At 44.5% G+C, this 19,892-nt stretch overlaps 1 protein-coding gene across 2 annotated transcripts in view; it reads right to left on the bottom strand.

The window, feature by feature from the left end:
* The window catches only part of LOC147701203 (B-cell receptor CD22-like), a 143,322-nt gene that overhangs the window by 18,832 nt on the left and 104,598 nt on the right, over window positions 1-19,892 (bottom strand). Inside the window, exons 9-10 of one of the 2 annotated variants that reach the window (XM_086929957.1) lie at window positions 10,348-10,454; window positions 9,071-9,149 (exon numbers count right to left, since the gene is read on the bottom strand). In XM_086929957.1, the coding sequence (XP_086786083.1) occupies window positions 9,071-9,149; window positions 10,348-10,454 (186 nt within the window). The remainder of the gene's footprint in view (window positions 1-9,070; window positions 9,150-10,347; window positions 10,455-19,892) is intronic. The other variant, XM_086929958.1, reaches the window with a different exon arrangement.

Here is a 19,892-nt window from a genome sequence, read left to right as displayed (position 1 = left end):
TATTCTTTATCAGATCCAGTCGGGGTTACTCCAAATTATACCTTTGGTCACTTCTGGTAGATGTGGCACAAAGCAGTCAGGCTTAATTCAAAGTTTAAAGCATTTATCAGAACCGAAATAGCTGATAAATAAGACACACACAGAGTAAAAACCCTGTTTAAATTTACAAAAACAGAATACATTTTCATCTTCAAATACACAGCAAAATAACAAAAATAACAAAAATCTGTTGAAGGGAAACAGGTTTATGATTTTTGCAAAGCTTTCATAAAACACTGTTATTCACTCCAAAAAGCTTGTAAAAGTGTGTAAATCACTACTTTTCACTTTTTTTAGCAGTAGTCTGTAACACTCAGGCGTGGAGGTTGAGGACAAGTTTCAGGCTGAGCTTGATGGAAGTCGGTGGTGGATGTGGAGGACAGATTGATCCCAGACAAGATTTTACCTTCGCAGTTAGAAATGTTTCGGGTTCTTTTACTCATTGATGGTCAGGTCAGCGGGGTACAACTTAAGGCATGAGTTGGATTCGACGTTGACAAATCGGCATTTCCAGCACTGAAGAGCCTTAGATCTTGAGGATGTTCGAGGCTACTAACGAACGGGCATGTAGCCGTAGCCTATAGGCCAGGGGTCTCCAAACCGGTCCAGGAGGGCCGGATCCATGCCAGATTTTTAAAATTACTACATGTATCTCAATGGGGATATCCAAAAAATCTGGCCAGGACCGGTTTGGAGACCCCTGCTGTAGGCCTTGGCAACAGTTTCCAAAAGCATTATCTTTTAGTTTTGGCTCATACGTTGCAGTTTTGTGGTGAGAAATTACACTCTAGCACTAGACAAGGGTCCAGGATATGGGAGTCACCGCATGATGGCTAGGACTTGATCTCTCCACTACACCAGTGGAGTCCAATGTTATTTGGTCAGCTGGAAACTTTGAAGATGGAGGGCTTAACAGGAGACTAGCCAACTAACCCTTGAAGTCTTTGGCACCAGTGGGTGCAGGTCCAGTCCTTGGAGGTCACTCTCCATGGACTGGCTGTTTAACCGCATCGCTGCGGCGGCTTTTCCCGCTGTGCGCGGCAAATTCAAAATTACCGCGTTACGTGACGAGCTGGCCTTGTCATCCGCGCAGGACAGGTAAGCGCGATGACGAGCCCAGCTCGTCAATAGCCTCGAAGGGGTTAAGAGCTGCCCGACTAGGCTACAATGGTAGACCTAGAGCCATGTGTATATGGCAGTGGTGGAACAATAACTGCTGTAGACTACTAGAGACATTTAAATTCCTAACTCTGTGTAAACATTGTACAATTTACTACCATTCATTAAGGACTTATAGATATGTTAAATATGCCCGTCAGGTATTGGCCAATTGCACATACACATTAAGGATTCAAAGCACATACACTTAAGCCTGGACAGAAGTGCCCAGTGGACTCCAGAATTGAAGAAAAAAAAACAGCTTCAGTTCAAGACATTGTAAAAAGATCCCTTCCCCTTTCCCTACACATACACTCAACACATTGGCATGAGCATTTCTCTGTAGGCAGCCATTAACCCTTTCGAAGTGCATGACAGAATGGGTCTGTCATGCGCTACAGTGCTCACATGCACATGATGGGACCATTCCGTCATGTGCACACAAGAACTAAATCCCTCTGCTGTAAACAACAGAGGGATTTCCTTTTTCTTTGCCTCAGGAGGTTGGGGAAGGGCTTCCCCAACCTCCCAAGGCATTTTGTTTTCAATGTAATGACGATCGGGCAAATGGCACACTGATGTCATTACATTGAAACTGGAACTGAAATGAGCAGATCAGCGTGTATCAGTTTCCCTACTTCAGTGCTTGTGGGGCTATTTCAGATCCTGAGCACTGAAACACACAGGTGAGGTATCAATGGAAAGGGGTGAACCCCCCATTCCAATGATACCCCTCCACAGTGGATCCCTACTTTGAGATCGCCACAGGAGGGCAATCCCCAGGCAGGGATCCACCCACTAGGCACCAGGGAGGAGGGAGCGGCCCCCTGTAGAAGGGCTTTTATTCCCCCCAATGTTTTTGCATACAGTTAGTCTTTCTGCACCCCCTGGGATGCAGAAATAACACTAGGCAACAGGGATTTATTTTATGTGTGTATATCGGGGTGGGGGCTGCCAAAAATGGGCATGTCAATGCCACCCCCCAAACAGCCATAACTGATTATCTGCTCCCGCCGGGGAGCAAGTGGGGATTATTACTCCCAATCTGCCCCTTTTGGGGGAGGGGCAGAAAGACCATCCAGACACCAGGGATTTAGTTTTTTCATATTAAAGGGGCTCCCCAGAAAGAACAAGACCATGCCCTCATCCAAATATATTTGGAAACAGTCTTTCTGCCCCCTGGAGGGGGGGGGGGGAGGGAGGAGGCAGAAAGCACACTTGGCACCATGGATTTTTATATATATCTACTTTTAGGGGTAGGGACTACCCTAAATGGGCATGCCAATGACCCAACCCCCTAAATAAATGCCCACAGTCTTTCTGCCCCGCGAGAGGTTGATGGGGGCAATAGCCCCTGAACCTGCCCCCCCCCCCGAGGCAGAAACCCACTAAGCATGTGGGATTATGGTTTTTTTTTATACATAGGGGTCAGGGCATTGGCATTGGCATTTTGGGCAGCCACCAATCTACTAATTGGACAGTCTACCTGACCCCCCTGGGGGCAGATGTGGAAAATAGTCCCCAATCTGTCCCTCTGGGGGGCAGAAAGCCCACTAGGCAGCCAGGGACTGTTTTATTTGTAATTGAGCTGTGATGGGTGCCCAGAATCGCCATGTCAATACCCCCGTCCCTAAAAAAATTACCACAGTCTTTCTGCCCCCCCAGGACCTGGGGTGGGGCAGAAAGCCCACTAGGAACCTGAGATATGTCTTCTTTTGATGTAGGGGTGAGGGCTGCCCAATCTGGGCATGCCAGTGCCCCCCACCCCAACAAAACTAACTGGACAAACTTCCTGCCTTCTTTTGGGCAGATGGGGGCCATAGCCACCGACCTGCCCCCTTGGGAGGCAGTAAATCCACTAGAAAGCCAGGGACAATATTTATTTTTATAGGTCAGGTTGGGAGTTTCCTAGAATGGGAATGCCAATGCCCCACCCCTAAAAAATGTACTGCACTCTTTTTGCTCCCCCCCTGGCAGGCAGATGGGGGCAATAGCCCCTGACCCCTCCCTCCCGGGGATGGCAGAATGCCCACTAGGCACCAGGGATTATGTTTTTTATAAGGGGGGGGCTGCCCAAAATGGACCTGCAAGTGCCTCAAACACAAATTGGACAGTCTTTCTGTCCCCCTTGGGGGCCAGATGGGGGTGTTACCCCTGATTGGCTCCACAGGGCGGCAGAAAGCCCACTAGACTCCAGGAATATGTTTAAGTGCATGTCAGAGAGCTGCTTCACTCGACCTTTTTTCTAGGGACATATTTTGGCTGTTTCTCATTAATATTTTTAGGCTCATCTGATCCCCAAAGGGAGCTGAAAACCACTAGATATCAGGGAAAGTTTCTGTTTGTGTGTGAACTGGAGTTATGCTGACAGTCTGCGTGTACGGGTGCTTGTCTGGCTGTGTTGAGGGCCTGCGTGTACTGGTGTTTGGCTGGCTGTGTGTGTACTACATTTTGCTGGCGGTGTGTGTGGACTCACACTTAGCTATTGGTGGTGTGTGTGGAATAGCGCTTGGTTGCGCAGTGTGTGTAGATTGGTGCCTGCTTAGCTTTGTGTGTGGACTGTCACTTGGCTGGTGGCGTGCATGGACTGGTGCTTGGTTGATGGTGTGCATGGATGGTGCTTGGCAGGTGGTGTGTGTGGATGGTGCTTGGCTAGGGGTGTGCATGGTTGGCTCTTAGCTGGCAGTGTGTGCAGCGGCTGCTCCTCCGCTATGACAGAAAAGCATTTTCCCCCCAAACAGGGCAGAAAAGGACAAATAAAACAATGATAAACACTTGTTTTATTTTTTCTTTCTTGCTCAGTCTTGGGAGCGGGCCAGAGGGGGTGACTGAGGGGAGTGGTAGTCGCACTCCCTTTACTGAAAATGATCTCTGGCCGGTCAAACCATCATGCCCAGTGAAAGCTCTCGTCAAACTAGCAACGGAGCTGGGTTGGAGAGAGCAGGCACCGACTTACAGTCTGTCCTGGAGATCTAATCAGGTCAATCCTGAAGCTGCTCTCAAGGGTGAGTTCAGCTTCACAATTGGCCCGCGGGCATTCTGGGAGTCTTTGCTGCCTAGAGAAGAAGAGTAGACGAGTGCGACATGGCCAGCTGCAGGCAAGTTATTTTTAAAATGTATTTATTTTCCCACCCGTGCACCTATTTGGTCCCGGGCTCGGGGGCCATCTAGGAAAACCTATCAAACCCAGACCATTTTGAAAACTAGACACCCCGGGGGAGTCCAGGGAGGTGCAGTTTGCATGGATCTACTAACATTTTCATACCCAGAATGCCCTGCAAACCTCAAATGTAGCTAAACGAATCATGTTTTCCCCACTTCTCTGTGTGGAAAAGTTGTGGGATCACCGGGCTGCTACAAATGTTCTACTTCCCCGGGTCTCCAGATAAAAATGGTACCTCAATTATGTGTGTAGACCTAGTGCCGGCAGCAGGATATGGCCCAAAATGTACTGTGGAGACTTCAAAATTATTGACCGCAAAGCTACCTGGTTTTGCGAGGGATTAATCTGCGTTTTTGGTCCCGGGCTTGGCCTACCCACACAAGTGGAAGTTTGTGGCTCCCCACAGATTCCAGAACTTTCCATCACAGAAATGTGAAGAAAATGTGTTTTTTTTTTTTTTTACAAAGTTTGAGGTTTGCAAGGGATTTTTTGGTAGCAGAACCTAGAGAGATCCACACAAGTTACCCCATCCTGAATTCCCCATGCGTGTCTAGTTTTAAAAAATTTACAGGTTTGCTGAGTTTCCGAAGGTGCCAGCAGAACTAGGGTCCAAAATGCCAAGCTAGGTACATTGCAAAAAAAGTGTCAGTTTTCAATGTAAAAATATGATGGGTTCCTGTTGAATTTTGGGCCTTTTTCTGTCACGGGCACTAGGCCTACCCACACAACTAAGGTACCCTTGGTATTGGGCGGCTTGGGGAAACACAGAATAGTAGAAAAAGGGTTATTACCAATTGACTTTCTATGCATTTCTGCCTTCCAGACATAAGACAACTAGCTGACCCGTCGCGCGTTGCTGCGATCTCAGAAGAAAGGAAATTTAAGGAAACTTGTTATGATAACATTCAATTTACATTGTGTAATTTTTATTGAAACATATTCATTTTAATATGGAAAACATTATAAAGTGTTGTTTTAATTCTGTTTATTTATTCGAGTGCTTGTGGATACACGGTATCTTTTGTTTTTCCATGTGGTGCGTACACAAATAAATAAGAAGGTTTTCCGATGCGTGAGCTGGCCACATGCAGTTGTCCATGTGAGTAGCATGGATTCTACAAATGTAGTCAACACACTTACAGCGATTGTCCTTGTGCTTTGCTGATGGTCATTGCAAAAGCGAGTCGCACCAGAAACTGTAAACGTTTGTTATTGGAAAGATTATGAGGGCCCTGGGGGGGCCGTAGGGGCCGATATTTAAAAGAAAATTATTATTATTTTATTTTTTGCCAGAAACCTTCGCTGGACTGTACTCAACAACTTCCGAAAGTTTCATGCCGATCGGATGAATGGTGTAGTAATGCATAAAGGACAAACAGACAGACATACTTTCGTTTTTATATATAGATGTGTAAAAAATAAGTCGTTTTGAAAAATGTCCTCTAATTCACATGCAAGTACGAGTACCTATAATTTCGGAAATGTGCAAATACTCACTGCTTCTAGACTCTATATTTTGTTCTCATTTAGGAAATTCATAGGTTACCTTGATAGCTATTTTACACTATTTATATTTTACCAAATGAATTGCTATATACTCGGTACACAATGAAAAAACATTGCAAGGCACAGCTCAGTTATTGGCTCTGTGTAACTCTGGTTTTTGTTGAACCTACAAGACCTATATATGCCTACAACCAGATATATACAGCAGTCATAAAGTTATATTGCTTTAAAAAATCTGCCATACTTACAAGAAGATACAGATTAAAACGTTGGCACAATTGGCTGTTTTTTTCAACTCAATTTCAATATTTTTTTATTTCAACAGTCTGGGGCCTGACTACGATGGCTGAGGGACTGCCACCGTCAGGCCATTAGTGGCCATCCCACTGCCATTGGGCACTACAGGACCGCCTGCCGCATTACGAAGGCGGGCAGATGGTGGGGTGGTGACCGACTGCCACGCATCTGACAGGATCAAGGAGCCCTTCGGACCGTCGGAGGGACTGCAATCCATACAATAGTGGGGATGCCTGCTCAGCCACTGCCGTAAGGATTACAATGTACCTTTCCACTAGCCATTTCATGGTGATTAACCCGCCATGAAAAGGCAAAAAAAGTGACCCATTCGGTATGGGGTCTAGGGGGTACCTATGGTGCCCCACAAAACACCCACAAAACAGCCACATGGTGCAGGGATATATTTACAAACATGCCTCTTAGCATTGATGCATGTGCTGGAGCCCTTTTTCGGGCTGCAGCACAGGTCTCAATGCTGAGAGGCATGTTTCTGACTGTCTCCTCAGCGGTCGGATCCTAATTTCCCTTGCGGGTCCTGCCGACTCTCTGTCAGCCGGTCCAGTTTCCGACAGGATGACAGTCAGACGCTCGTCCTACCACCATCATAATCAGGCCCTTAGTTTCTATAAGAATATGTTGAAGGATCAACACAAATGTCCCCTCGCTAAATTAAGACTTTTTTCTACTTTTCGTAAATGAATAGCTTCCAGGATCCGTTATTGCTTTCACACCCATTTCTACCACTAACTAGAAGGAGGTTGAAAGCTAAAAAAATAGGGAAAATAGGCTATGTCCCAGTAAAATGCCAAAATTTTGTGGAAAGTTTGGTTTTCTGACAAACGTCTGCCTGTTTCTGAAAGCTAGGAAGATGGTGATTTTAGCACCACATACCATTTGTAGGTTAAAAAAAAACAGCCACTTTCTTCTGCAGCACCTTTTCCTATCATTCCCCAAACAAACAACATTTTGCTGTGTTTTGGCTAATTTCTCGCTCCCCATAGGGAATCCACAAACCCTGGGTACCTTTAGAATCCTCAGGATATTGGAAGAAAAGGATGCACATTTGGCGTGAATACCTCATGTGGACAAAAGGTTACGGGGCAAGAGCACGAACTACCCCAAATAGTCAAAAAAGGCTTTGCACTGGGGGAGGGGGAGAAGGCCTAGCAGCGAAGGGGTTAACTGAAAAAACATCTCTTTCTTAATGTAAGCTACGTTTTGGCCACCACTTTTGAATTAGGACTAGAACTTCTCTCATCCATTTACTGGGGAAAAGCACTGTTGGGCGCTGCTTCTGGGCATGCCTCCCTTTGTTTTTGGTCAATTTATTACAGAAACATTTCTGAAAAATTGACCATTTTTAACAATATTCTTGAGGGGGGAAGGGGGTGGTAGCTTCCCCCAGATCACCCAGGTAAACGTCAAGCCTGTTTGTAACGCTTGCGTGCCAACGTTTGTTTACTCAAGGGGGTGGTGATGGACGGGCCGAAGACGGCCGAAGACGGCTGTAATGCCAGAAACCGATCCCCGGAAGCTTGTTTCCTTTCCAGTGAAAGAATTGGCTTGGTAGTTTGGTCTGCCCTGTTCCCATGATGCACTGGGCCAGGGACAGACTAATTTGCATATAGCCAGGTTCTGAGCTGGGATGGTGCAGTGAGCTAAAAAACGGTGTTGGATCAAGCCCTGATCTCTTGACTGGGTGAGAGTATTCTGCTTAATTCAGAAACTCTGTCCATCACCACCCCCTTTTGCTTAAAAGTTTGTTTACTCGGTATCAGAACATTGGAATGTGGAGCACTCCATTGAAGACAATGGAGTGCTCCATGCTTCTAAGGGCCGGTAAAGGTCCGCAAAGCAACATTCCAATGTTGTTTTCACAAAGGCCTCTCTGAGACCGAGGGGTTTTAAACCCCCTCGGGCTCGGAGAGGCCTTTGTTTTATTTGTTTGAACATTCTGCCCTCTAGTAGCAGAATGTTCTAATAGCCTTATAGCCCTTCATAGCTGGGCTATACTGGCTATTAAATTCCTGCTCCCGTGTTAAAGGCCCTCGCCTTCGGCTCTGGCCTTTAATGCTGAAGCGGGCCTTTATTAGCAAATATAGCCCGCTATAAGGCTATATATTATACCTCACCACTTTCAAATTCCACCAGCATCCAAAGCAATATGGTAATGTAGCCCTTTCTTTTTTTTGTGGCTGGGTAAAAGAATACTCTAAGGTTTTCATGTCAAATCAAGACTGTTATCTAATTTTTTTAAAACTTTTTTTCTCTTTAGTGTTTGAAGCACTCAGTCACCCAGTTACCAAGGAGATGGGGAAATTCTTTAAATTTATGAAGTCCACTTTCGAGAGACCTAACTAGTCCACTCTCTTGACTTCCTATGTGAGGATTTAATTGTAGTACAGTTGTTCCCAGGCCATAATCTGGACTGGTTGTCCCAGATGTGTTGCTTGTCAGTGGAGTCTACTTACTCTAGATCTTCTTCGGTTTGTCATTGCATGACTGCTACAAGAACCTCATACTTTTTTAACTTAGCTGGTATGACCTGGCAGTTGTACTGTTATATTATTGTCCTATGGAGTTGATGCAGGTATAGTATCTCTTTAATTTACAAGTGGGGTGAGTCATGAACTGCATGCAAATCATGTTGAGACAAACCTAAACCCGCAGCCAATGAAAGCGATTCCTATATGTGGAGAAAACCCTAACTTGTATTATTTAAGATGTCTACTTCCTAATGGAGGTCACAGAATGTCCTCCTGAATGTACAGATATGCGGCATAGGTGAATTTGCTGCCTCTAGCCTTTTCTACCTCAGATACCCTGTTAGATCAAAATGTCTGCTGCCAGAGATCCCCTCTGAAGAGAAATGTATAACCGTCATGCACTCTAAGTAATGGTCCTCACCTGCTGTTCATGCTCTCTTCCTGGAAGCTGGCTGTAACCTTTTTCTACACTGCAATAAGGGTCGATGAGCTCTGGATACCTGCAATAGATACACATGCAAAAAACATTTTAGCGCTGAGCTATTGCCTCCATAAAGCATCCAACTCATTTTTGCATAGATTGAGCTGGTTGACCCTGGTGCACAACTTCTGGGAAAATGTAAAACATTCAAATCTAAGTGTTCTAGCGATCATAACGGTTATGACACCAATAGGTAAGCATGAACGGCCCTGCAAAACAGGGTGATAAACTGATTTAGATGGATCCAAACTAGAAAGGTCCAGACAGCTAAGTTTAAGAGGCACAGTGCTGTCAGTCTCCTTATTGAATCTGCAGCCTGACTTTCAAAAGTTTGAGCATCTTTTAACAATGTATAAAAACATCTTCTTAACTGTTTCATGTCAACAGTAACCCTGGGCAAAGTACTACGCTTCGCTCGTGTAGTTTGCGAAGTTTGAGCTACTTTGCCCTACTCGAATTGCACGTAGCACAGTGCAAAGACACGTAACGTGTCGGTTATTTTTTGCTTGCTCGCGGTCCTCAATGTCAAGTTGGCGACCGTGAGCGAGCAAAATTATATCCCGGCAAGACTTTTTGCTTGTTTGCGATCAGCAACATCAAGTTGCTGATCGCGAGCATGGAAAATAAACCTCCCGGCGAGATTCTCAACGTGGAGAGGTCAGGTTTCTCAATGCGAGTGGTCGCGTATGCTCGCGACCCCTCACGATGAGAAACTGCTAGTCCGCGTTTAGAAAGCTGCCGCTCGAGTAAAAATCCACTCGAGTGGCAGAAAACCACCGCTTGCACTGTGCAAGATGCGGTTTGCTCTGATTGCACAGTATGAACAAGCATCTGGCACTGTGCAATCAGTGCGAACAGCATTTTGCACAGTGCACTACGCAGTTTGCGCAGCTACACATAGCTCGTGTAGTGCGAAGTGCACTTCGCGTAGCTACGCGTAGCGCTGCTACGGGAACTACACCCAGGGTGAGTCAACAGTAGGTCAGGGTGGATTTTGATTTCTTAGTCTTTTCATATAGTTTACGGCTGCTGACAATTGAACCCCATTTGAATTGGGCAATTAAACCTCCTTTTTATGTCACCATTGGTGCTTGGCATCTTTACAAAGGCCAATACCGGGTGGAGACAGCCTCTCCCTGGGGAAGTAGCTGAATGCACGAAAGCGAACACACACTTATACACTACGACACAAGTGCATGTGATGCATGCATACTCACTCTTGCACGGATCTCCTCTGATTTTCGTCTCTCACATGGATGTAGTTATCTATGGTTCCGTAGAGATGCTCCTTCATCCATATCTCTTCATTATTTCCAACATGCTGCTAAACAAAACACACAACCTTCTTATGCCCATCATATAAAGTAGAAGTGTATGTTAATTATAAACAATACACTGCAACAGAGTCATGAAACGTTGGAACAAAACCCAAAATGTAATCAACCATTAAGGCAAAATTGTACAGATAAATCAAGAAAGCATTTTTGATTACATCTATGGTTCACAGAACACTACTTTCACAACAGCTGGGAATACTCTTTGTCAAAGCCGTACTTCTGGCTTTGTGTTAGGGGAACTGCATGAAATTACGTGGGCGTATATGTGTATGTTTCCTCCAGCTCTCCTATAACGAAAACCCCATAATAATAATGTAGATAAGGCTACAACCGTTTGGAAGTTTGGAACATGGTCTCTTTGCTGAAGAGTACCCTCAAAGAAAATCCAGAAGATGAAGCTGGCATTATAAATGGTGAATTTAACAGAATAGACAGGACAATATTGCATAGGAGATACATTTGGCATACAGTTAGTATTGTTGTTGTTCCATCTTCAAGAAAGTCATAAGTGTTTACTTTTTTTAAACACAAGAAGCTGTAAATTCAATCACATATTATCATGATAGCAAAGTATAACAAATGAGCGTGTGGGTGATTAATATATATCACTGTGAAGTTATAATAAGCTAATGCATCCAAACAGCATGCCCACCCTAGACAAACATGCCATAGAGCAGCAATCAAAATGTTATCATATTATGTAAAGTATTTCTTGCTAAATTTCAGGTGTTGCATGTTCTCCTAGTAATTATATGAATAAAAAGGCACCATCACAAAATTATTTTACAATTATCATAAAAATACATTTGGAAGGAAAATTTGAAAGGAAGTTATCTGTCAAGTTCTTCTTTCCTGGCACACACACAACCTCCAATTTGCAGTCGTGCAGTTTAGTGTTTAACCAGGTTATTGTGTCCTTAGTCGTCTACCTGCCATCCTCAGGTTGAAAGATGTATAGAAGGGGTTTATGATAAGACTTGTTTCTCTCTTCGGAAAATGATACAAAAATTTCACTAAGACACCCATTAGCAGCTTTCACTCAGTTGCAGAAAAGTACTATTAAATCTGTGACATGCTTCAGATTCAAAGGGCACACTCTATTCCATAGCCCTGATCATCTGAAGGAGTACTTCTCTCAGTGGATTGTCACTTACACCCACTGTAACTCATATTTTTGCCTTTTATTGAACAGCTTCAAGGTAACTCCGATCGATATCTTCCCTCACAAGGTCGCTGATGCCTATCTCCTCACAAATAGCCGCATCCTTCTTCAACAATCAACAAAAAGCTTAGATATAACATGAGATTGATGTCAGTTTCTTCTGCCACCTCAAATTAAAAAAAGTAAATGCTCCATATTTAATACCCTGGTTCACAACTGTAAATGGAAGCCTGGGAGCCTGCGACCTGCCATGCACTTTGCTCCCTACCTTCCTCCCTGTGTGCTAATGATGAAACCGTTAGATCTTATTTACAGTTTGGTCGATGGGGGATCCATCACAAACTTGGCAGTTTCCCTGTCCTCCATATTGTAAGTGCATAATATCCTATTTCACTTTCAATACAGGGGATGGGATATAAATCAGATCTGTGACAGAGTAACTGCCTGACAAACTCTAAAGCAGGCTCTTTATCTTCAAAGTAATTGACTGCCTTTATCATGTACTGACAAACATACTTCACGTTACAGAGAGTGTGTGATGCCAGATAAGCTATGTTTGTTGGACTTAGAAAAACGTTGCTTGATTGCAAATAATGTGATCCAAACACAAATGCAGATGTAATATTTAATTCATTTAATTATTTATACATTCTCAAATAGAGAGGTCTACTCTGGGGCATGAGTGCATTCTTCATTATACAGCTTTTGTTCAAGACAAATTTCACAGATGTAAACATATATCAGAGTTAGATTGATTCTGATGGGGAAAGAATGAGACACGATGCTGAGAAAGGGTCGGTTTATAGATGGACACGGGATGAAGTTGTAAAGGACAAATATCAGGTTGAAAGTGGGAACCAGGAATGTGTAGAACTGTATGGGAAGCTCAGGATATATTGTAAGTGATAAGTAAAGAAGTAGGCAAATCAATGTTATTGGAAGTAAGAAAAAAAAGGAAAAAGAGTGAAAGCAAAAATTTGACTCATTGACGGAAAGTTATGCGGAGGTTCTCAGGTGTCTAGGTGAGTGAGGATTAGTGCTTAATTTGACCCAGTGGTTTCCGGTGCTCGGCAACTGCACTTAATTTTGAATACTGCCACCATAACAGTTTGCCACACGGTGGCACTGTCTGTGTAATTTAGAGTTGAGGTGAACAACAGCTGTTTATTAATTCATTATATATTAAAAAACGATTAATTCCTGACACCCAAGCCATTGTTATAGATTTGGTGGCCTGGATTAGTCCAAATAATCACACTTGTTGGGGTGCTATGGTTAATAGTTGCATAGGTATTGCGTTGGCAGTGCTTGCAAGGCAATAGGTGGTTAAAGCTGCAGTGGCCTACTTTTATATTTTATTACAAATTAAGCACTGGCGAGGATGATTAGTTTGGTTGGCTTTCAAAAGAGAAACGTTTTTAATCCTTTAGGATAGAGATTCAGACTGTTGAGGTTCAAACGGAAGCTCTTGAAATGGATTGTGTGGCACTTGATCAGCTGTTGCATTTCCTGGTCTCGAGAAGATTGTGTTAGCTTCCTAAGTTAAGATTTCTGCATATCTTTTGTGACACTCATATAACCTGGTTTGTTAAGTAGTAAGAAGCTAGGTTTTATACAAAGCAGTTTGAATTTAATTCTGACCTTAAGGGAAAGCCGTTGTAGATGTCTGAGGACTGGGCTTTATACTCTTATGTTTTAGAGCCTGAGAATAGTCTGACAGCATTGATTGGAATCAAGAGGTGGACAGAAAGACCAGCAAGACTGAGCAGTTGTAGTTTACGTTGGATCTCACCATCTGTTGAACACCACTGTGATAGAGAAACGGTTTAAGTGTTTTAATGATGAACAGAAAGGCTTGAGCTTGAAAAGCCACATTGTCTGTATGGGAAGTCATGATGCAATGTGATGCAATATATATCAGTCCATATGCCCAATAAATTTGCGTCTTTAGTTGGTCAATGTGAGTCACTGTCGTAATGGAGGAGAATACCAAAATCCTTCTTCAATATCCTTCCAATTTGGTATAGGATGAGTATGTACTTGAAGTTTTAAATGCATGCTCTTGAGTTAAAACACATGCATAAGCTTTTTTCATTGTTGGATGCCAAGTCAACCAATGATTTAACATCCTCGATGAAATCCCATGAGTCCTGGATTACTCATGTATGGCAGAAGACTTAAGATGCATTTTGTAAGAAAACTCTTCATTACCATTAAACTATCAATAAACACTTTTGGATAAACATATAACTACTAAATCTCTTCTCCATTACTCATCGATACAACTTGTTTCTCTATGCATGAAGTCGGTTTTAGATGCATCTTTCTTTGATCCCTTCAAACAAACACCTAGAGTGGCCCTTAAACTCAACATTTCTTGTCTAAAGCATGAGGATTGCTACTTTGCTGAAGAGCTGCTTGTTGGCCTAAGATTCTGACAAAATTAGTTATGGAGTATATGAATTAAGTTCTATTTGCCCTGTCGTGTAGTTACTATCAATCTGTTGGAACGCAGCATTGTTCAGACAATATAAACCAAGGGCCTGGTGTCAAGACTGATTCCAAACACCCCACAGGATATGTTGGCCTATAGACCAGCTAGCTCAAAGTGCCACCATAAGCCCCTCTAATCTAACATGGAGCAAAAGGTTTCTGGCAACCACTGAACATGACAACCCTGTTCAATCAGGAAACAGTACAGAACCTTTAGCTCAGTCACTCATGCTCAATTGTCCTCAGAGAAATATACAGAGAATACACAGCGGGACGTTTTCCAAAATATTTACTGAACCAACGTTATTCTTTCATAAAATACGTGTGCTGCAATGATTAGGAAACAGAAGCAGATAAACATGACTAAAAGCACCAAAAGTGTAAATAGTAGGTAGAGTTCTACCATGGTGCTAAATCAATGTATATTGGCAGGCATACGTATATGTCGCCCCACTGATGAAGATAGTGATGACATTTGTACATAGTAAGGAAAAGGACCTTTTATATGATGTTCAGGGTGTTGTGATAATGTTGGGCAAAGCTAGATGTAAAAAGTTTCGTTTCAGAGAAACTAATCCAACACTGTTGAGCGTGTAAATGTATTCAGAAGGTCACAGCTTGGAAATTTTATTTGTGAGGACAATATATGAAATAGATTGCTTCGCTACATGGGCCTTATCCAGGAATACACCAGCACCAACTCTTTGCTTAATGTATACACCATTCATTGCAGTGGCGTTTGGACCCTTCATACTTTCTAAGTTAGACCATGTGAATCAGCTTCATCTTCTACGGAGTTCTCCTAACCACATTTGTTCTTTCCTGGCTTCTTTCCATCATCATGTTTCCCTACCATACACACCCTGGCTTATGCCAATTTCTGCCACATTATGTATAACTCCCACTGAGCCCAGCACCCTTTAACCCTGTAAATTTGCACCTACACCATATATCTATACTACATTACATACCTTGTGTTGCTTTACCTGTGCTTAAGACTGACTTGCCTTTACCCATTGACTGATGGTTGCTGTTTGCAGATCATTTCTGTATTATTTGCCTGTACTACTGGATTTACAGCATCTTATTATAGTGCTGTTGCAAGTTATTTAAAGGAGTATGTGTTAAAGGATGTGAATGCCATTGTGTGTTATTCACCTTTTCATCACAAATAAGATCTTTGTGGAGTATTATGGAGTATTATGGGTGCATGTTGTCAAATGCGTAAGTCACGAAGCCTATATTACCATGCAATATTGAGGTCATGTAATTTAACTATATGATTATGTATTACAGAACATGCAAGTGGTTCTACAAGCATATGTTGTGTACCTCTGATAGAAATTAAAATTGCTATCACAGTCTTCTTGATATCTATTACATAAACAATACTACAACACTCCATAATTGATAAAATCTGAATACTCCTTTATGAACACTTCCTCTTTCACGCTTTTAGACTGAGATGTAAAAAAACTAGAATGTATAAACATAAATGGTTGTGACATAGTGCACACATTCAATAATTAATATTTGTTGGACTTGGCCCTTATACAGGGTCATCCCTGAACTTTTTGCCTTCCTCCTAGCCTTTTTTCTTGACCTGGTGTTGGTGGTTTTAGGACTCTGGGCACTTTAGCACTGCTGTCCAGTGTAAAGTGCATGTGCTCTCTGTGGTAAACATGGTACGATTGGTGTACACCTGATTGGCGTATTTAATTTACCTGTCAGTCCCCTGTAAAGGGGTATCTCAGATACCCAGGGCCAGTAAATTAAATGCTGCTGGTCGTTGTGACGTGACACCTTAAGTGTGTGCCACGTCAGTGATCCCCCTTTTCCTGCTTGTCAGTTACCCCTTAGGAAGGCCCTAGCGTGCCTTATGGGCAGGGTGCATTGTAGGTAAAGGGTAGGACATGTACCTGGTAGTGACAACCAGCCATTTTGGTTCCTCACTGCTGTGAGGCTGCCCTCGCATAGGAATGCATTGGGGATTCCCTGATAAGTGGTTCAGTGGTAATTCCTGATATGAGAGGAGCAGCGTGTGCGCGTATTTATTATCACTATTTTAGAAATGCCACTTTTAGAAGTTGGCACTTCTGTGTGCTATGTGTCTCTGCCTGCCTGATGTGTATTGCATGTCTGGCTCTGGAGTTGCAGGGGCTGGAGAGGTGTGTGGCCCCAAGGAGGGCATGGTGAGTCAGCACTAGGCTGAATAGGCAGAATTGCATTTGGAGTAGTGGGAGGTGTAGTCTATGACCCTGAATAGGTCTGTGCCTGCCTGGGTGAATGCTGGCTCTGCCCCCCTGTGGTGTGTCTGAGGACAGAGCCCCCATCTGACAAAGGAGGGTGGAAGCCTGGTAAAAAGTGTACTTCAACATCCCCAAGAACCAGTTGAGGGTGGCTCCCCAAGCCCTGTGCCAGGGCAGAGAAAAGGAAAATGTACTTTAACTGTTGGGGCTGTGACCCTATGAGTTTAGTGCTACTTGGGGTTCTTGCTGCTTGCTTGGCCCCAGGAGGAACCACCACGAGGGACTGCCCCTCTGCTCGAGAGCCCTGTGAGCTGGAGTACCATGGCCCAGCTTTGCCCCCCTAAATTTCTGGCTTCTAGCGCCTCGTGAGCGCTGCACGGTTTCTCTTGGTGGCCCCAGGACAGGGAGAGTGCTGGTGCCCTGCAGTGAGAGGCTGCAATGTGTCTGGAAGGAATCCAGGCGTGGGGATTCCTCGTGTTCCCTGAGGTAAAGCGGGAGCCCACCCTATACTTCTGGTGAAGCGGGAGCCCACCCCGCACTGCTGATGCTTGATGGAGCGGGAGCCCACCGTGCATTTGTGTTCATTTAAAGGCAGGAGCACACCCCACACTTTTGAGCCGATGAGAGGAGCCGCCGAGATTGGCAAACACGGAAGTAAGGCACCCATGACTGACTATGGGCGTGGCTGCTGTAGTGACAGAGCTGGAGCCTCGCGGGCTCCATTTCCATGCTTACCTCACCTCGGAGGCGGGAGGAATGAGTCCCAGGAGATCGCCGGTCACCAGGAGAAGGCCAGGTGAAGGGAGGAGAGGTCCCGTGACAGGGCCTGCCGAGGCACACTGTTGGTCCCAGGAGCCTGCACATCCAATGCCCCGGTGAGTGGGGCTGAGCCTGAAATATGGGTGGGTGCTGCGAGTGCACCGAAAGGAGCCCAGTGAATGGGGCTCCCTAGGCACACTTAGTGAAAGGGCTGATTTGTCTTCACAGCTGCACCACGAGAGCTCGGGCAGTTGCAACATGGGGGCATTTTGCTGTAAGAGTTTTGGAGTGGGGCTCTCAAGGCACTGGGTGCCAAGGCTCATTTTGCATCAGCTACACCGCAACAGTGTGGGCAGCTGCAATGAGAAGGCAATGCTTTTCCTAATGAGGAAGGGGTGAGATGCACCCTTGCCCCCAGGCACGCACGTCTGTGGTGGTTGCATTGGCAACCGGAGGGCCTGGTGAAAGTTGCCTAGGTTTACAGCGCCCTGACTAGGGCATTGGGTGCAGCGTAGAGGGGCCCCAAGGAAGGCTAGGTGACCTGAGGTCATTTCTGAGCACTTGTGTACTGGTAGGACGCAAGGCCCTAAACGAATGCATAATGTGTTCATGCTGAAGGTGATGTATGCACCTGGGGAGTAATTAAGGTGCCCTCCTAAATGTGATTTATGTATAATGTGTTTATGCCGAATGTGATGCAGACATAATGCGTTTATGTTGCTAGTGATGATACAGAGTACAGTATTTTGCCAGTAGTTACTGGTTATTTTATATTTGCTACGTGTGCTCTCTAAAGGTTCTGACAGTGGCCCAAATGGCATTGTCATGTGCATAATCGCCTGTGAATTTCTACCTGGTGCCAGTTGCCACAGTGTATATTGTGTGATTATGATCTAATGTGTTTATGATAATATAAAGGCTATTTTTAATATAACCTTGTGTGGGGTTTCGTTTGTAGTGTGCCTAGTATGTTGCTGCTGTGTGTGTGTGTTTCGCAAACGTTTTACACATTGCCTCTGGAATAAGCATGACTGCTCGTGCCAAGCTACCAAGGGTTGAGCAGGGGTTATCTTCAGTGTGTAACTCCATTGCCCTGACTAGAGTGGTGGGTTCTGCCTGGCTTAGGCGCAAACCCTAGCCAAGCAGAAATCCCATTTCTAACAATTTCTAAAACTATTTCTAAAATAGCAGTAGTTTAGGGGACCAATGGAAGATTTTTTTTTTAATCAATTTCCTCGACTGCTTTAAAAAAAGTTTACTTTATTTAAAAGCAATCACTAGCATATGAGTCTGCTGACCCTTACAGGCCACCAGCGCTGTGATTGCGACCAATCAAACTGAGTCACAATTTTTGACCTATTTAATTAATATTATTTAGAGAGGTCAGATTGTGACTGAATCTAAGGGGTCGATTCCGATTCGGGAGGTACGATTCGTACAGGCAGTTTCTGTCCGAATCGTCGCGACCCATATGAATAGCACCAGAGATTCCGTAAGACTCGTACCCTCACAGTGGACCTTACGATTCGTACACATGCTGTACGACCCGACGAGTACGATCTGGACGGTGGAATGGAGACGCGATTCGTACGGTACACGTCAGGTAAGTGCGATTCGTATGGAGGGTCACACATTTACATACACACCGTACGGTGCGTACACCCCATGATCTCAGGGGTATGGTGCGTACCCCCGCGATCATGGGGTGTACACACAGTACCCCATGATCGCAAGGTGTACGCACCATACACCTTGCGATCATGGGGTACGCACCGTACACCCTGCAATCATGGGGTACGCACCGTACACCCCATGATCGCAGGGGTACGCACCCTGCCCCTGCGATCATGGGGTGTACACACCGTTCCCGGGGGGTCCGTTCCGTACCTGTTTCGAGGCATACTCTGCTTTTCCGATAGTTTTCAGCTCCTGTAGGAAAAGAGTCGTACGGAGGGTCGGCGGGACGAATCGCACTTGCTGGGTCGGGAAAACCTTTGTCGAACCGTACAAACGTCGCTTGCTGCATGTTCCGGCAGCGATTCGTACAGGAATTGTAGTCGTACAGTTCCTGGTACGATTCGTACGGGGAGCTGCATTGGGTGAGAATCGTACTACGTCGTACGTACGGGGACGTTGCAGGGTACGATTCGTACGAAAAAAAGACTCCGTACGGCTATTCGGAGTGCTTTTTCCCGAATCGGAATCGGCCCCTAAATCTTTATTTTTGCAAACTGACCTATTAGTATGTAGATCAGTTCACACAATAGATTTCCGGTCATAAAAAGAATGGTTGCAAATTTCACTTGTCTTTTGTGATCAGAACCGTAGTAACTCGGGCCCTATGTACAAGCAATGTAATTTTGTGAGTGGATTATTCCTTTGTGGGCAGCCCCTTCAGCCAGCCTTCCTTCTCCTCACTTTTTCTGTCTTGCTCTGATCAAATGCTACCATTGTGTCTATTAGTGGCATGCAACGTGAGAAGGACACATCATTGCAGGATGGGGATAGACTTACGTATGCATTTTAATGATTGATGGCTGTAGTGTTGCAGCAGTGACACTGTCATTGATCATAGTGCATCAGATCTGTATAGGCTTGAGCCTCACTGTGCCTGTGAATCCCATTTTTTAAAAATGACATTATACAATCCAGTGCTTCAGATTGGACAGAATACTGCTTTTAAAAAATATAGGCACATCGAAATTTGCATTCCCATTATTAAATACTTTGCTGAATTCAAAATGTCTGACTTTCCTATCATG

Source organism: Lissotriton vulgaris, chromosome 7 (assembly GCF_964263255.1).
Source record: "Lissotriton vulgaris chromosome 7, aLisVul1.2, whole genome shotgun sequence".
Taxonomy (NCBI): Eukaryota; Metazoa; Chordata; class Amphibia; order Caudata; family Salamandridae; genus Lissotriton; species Lissotriton vulgaris.
The sequence above is the reverse complement of the archived record's forward strand: the minus strand, read 5'-3'. Positions and strand labels throughout refer to the sequence as shown.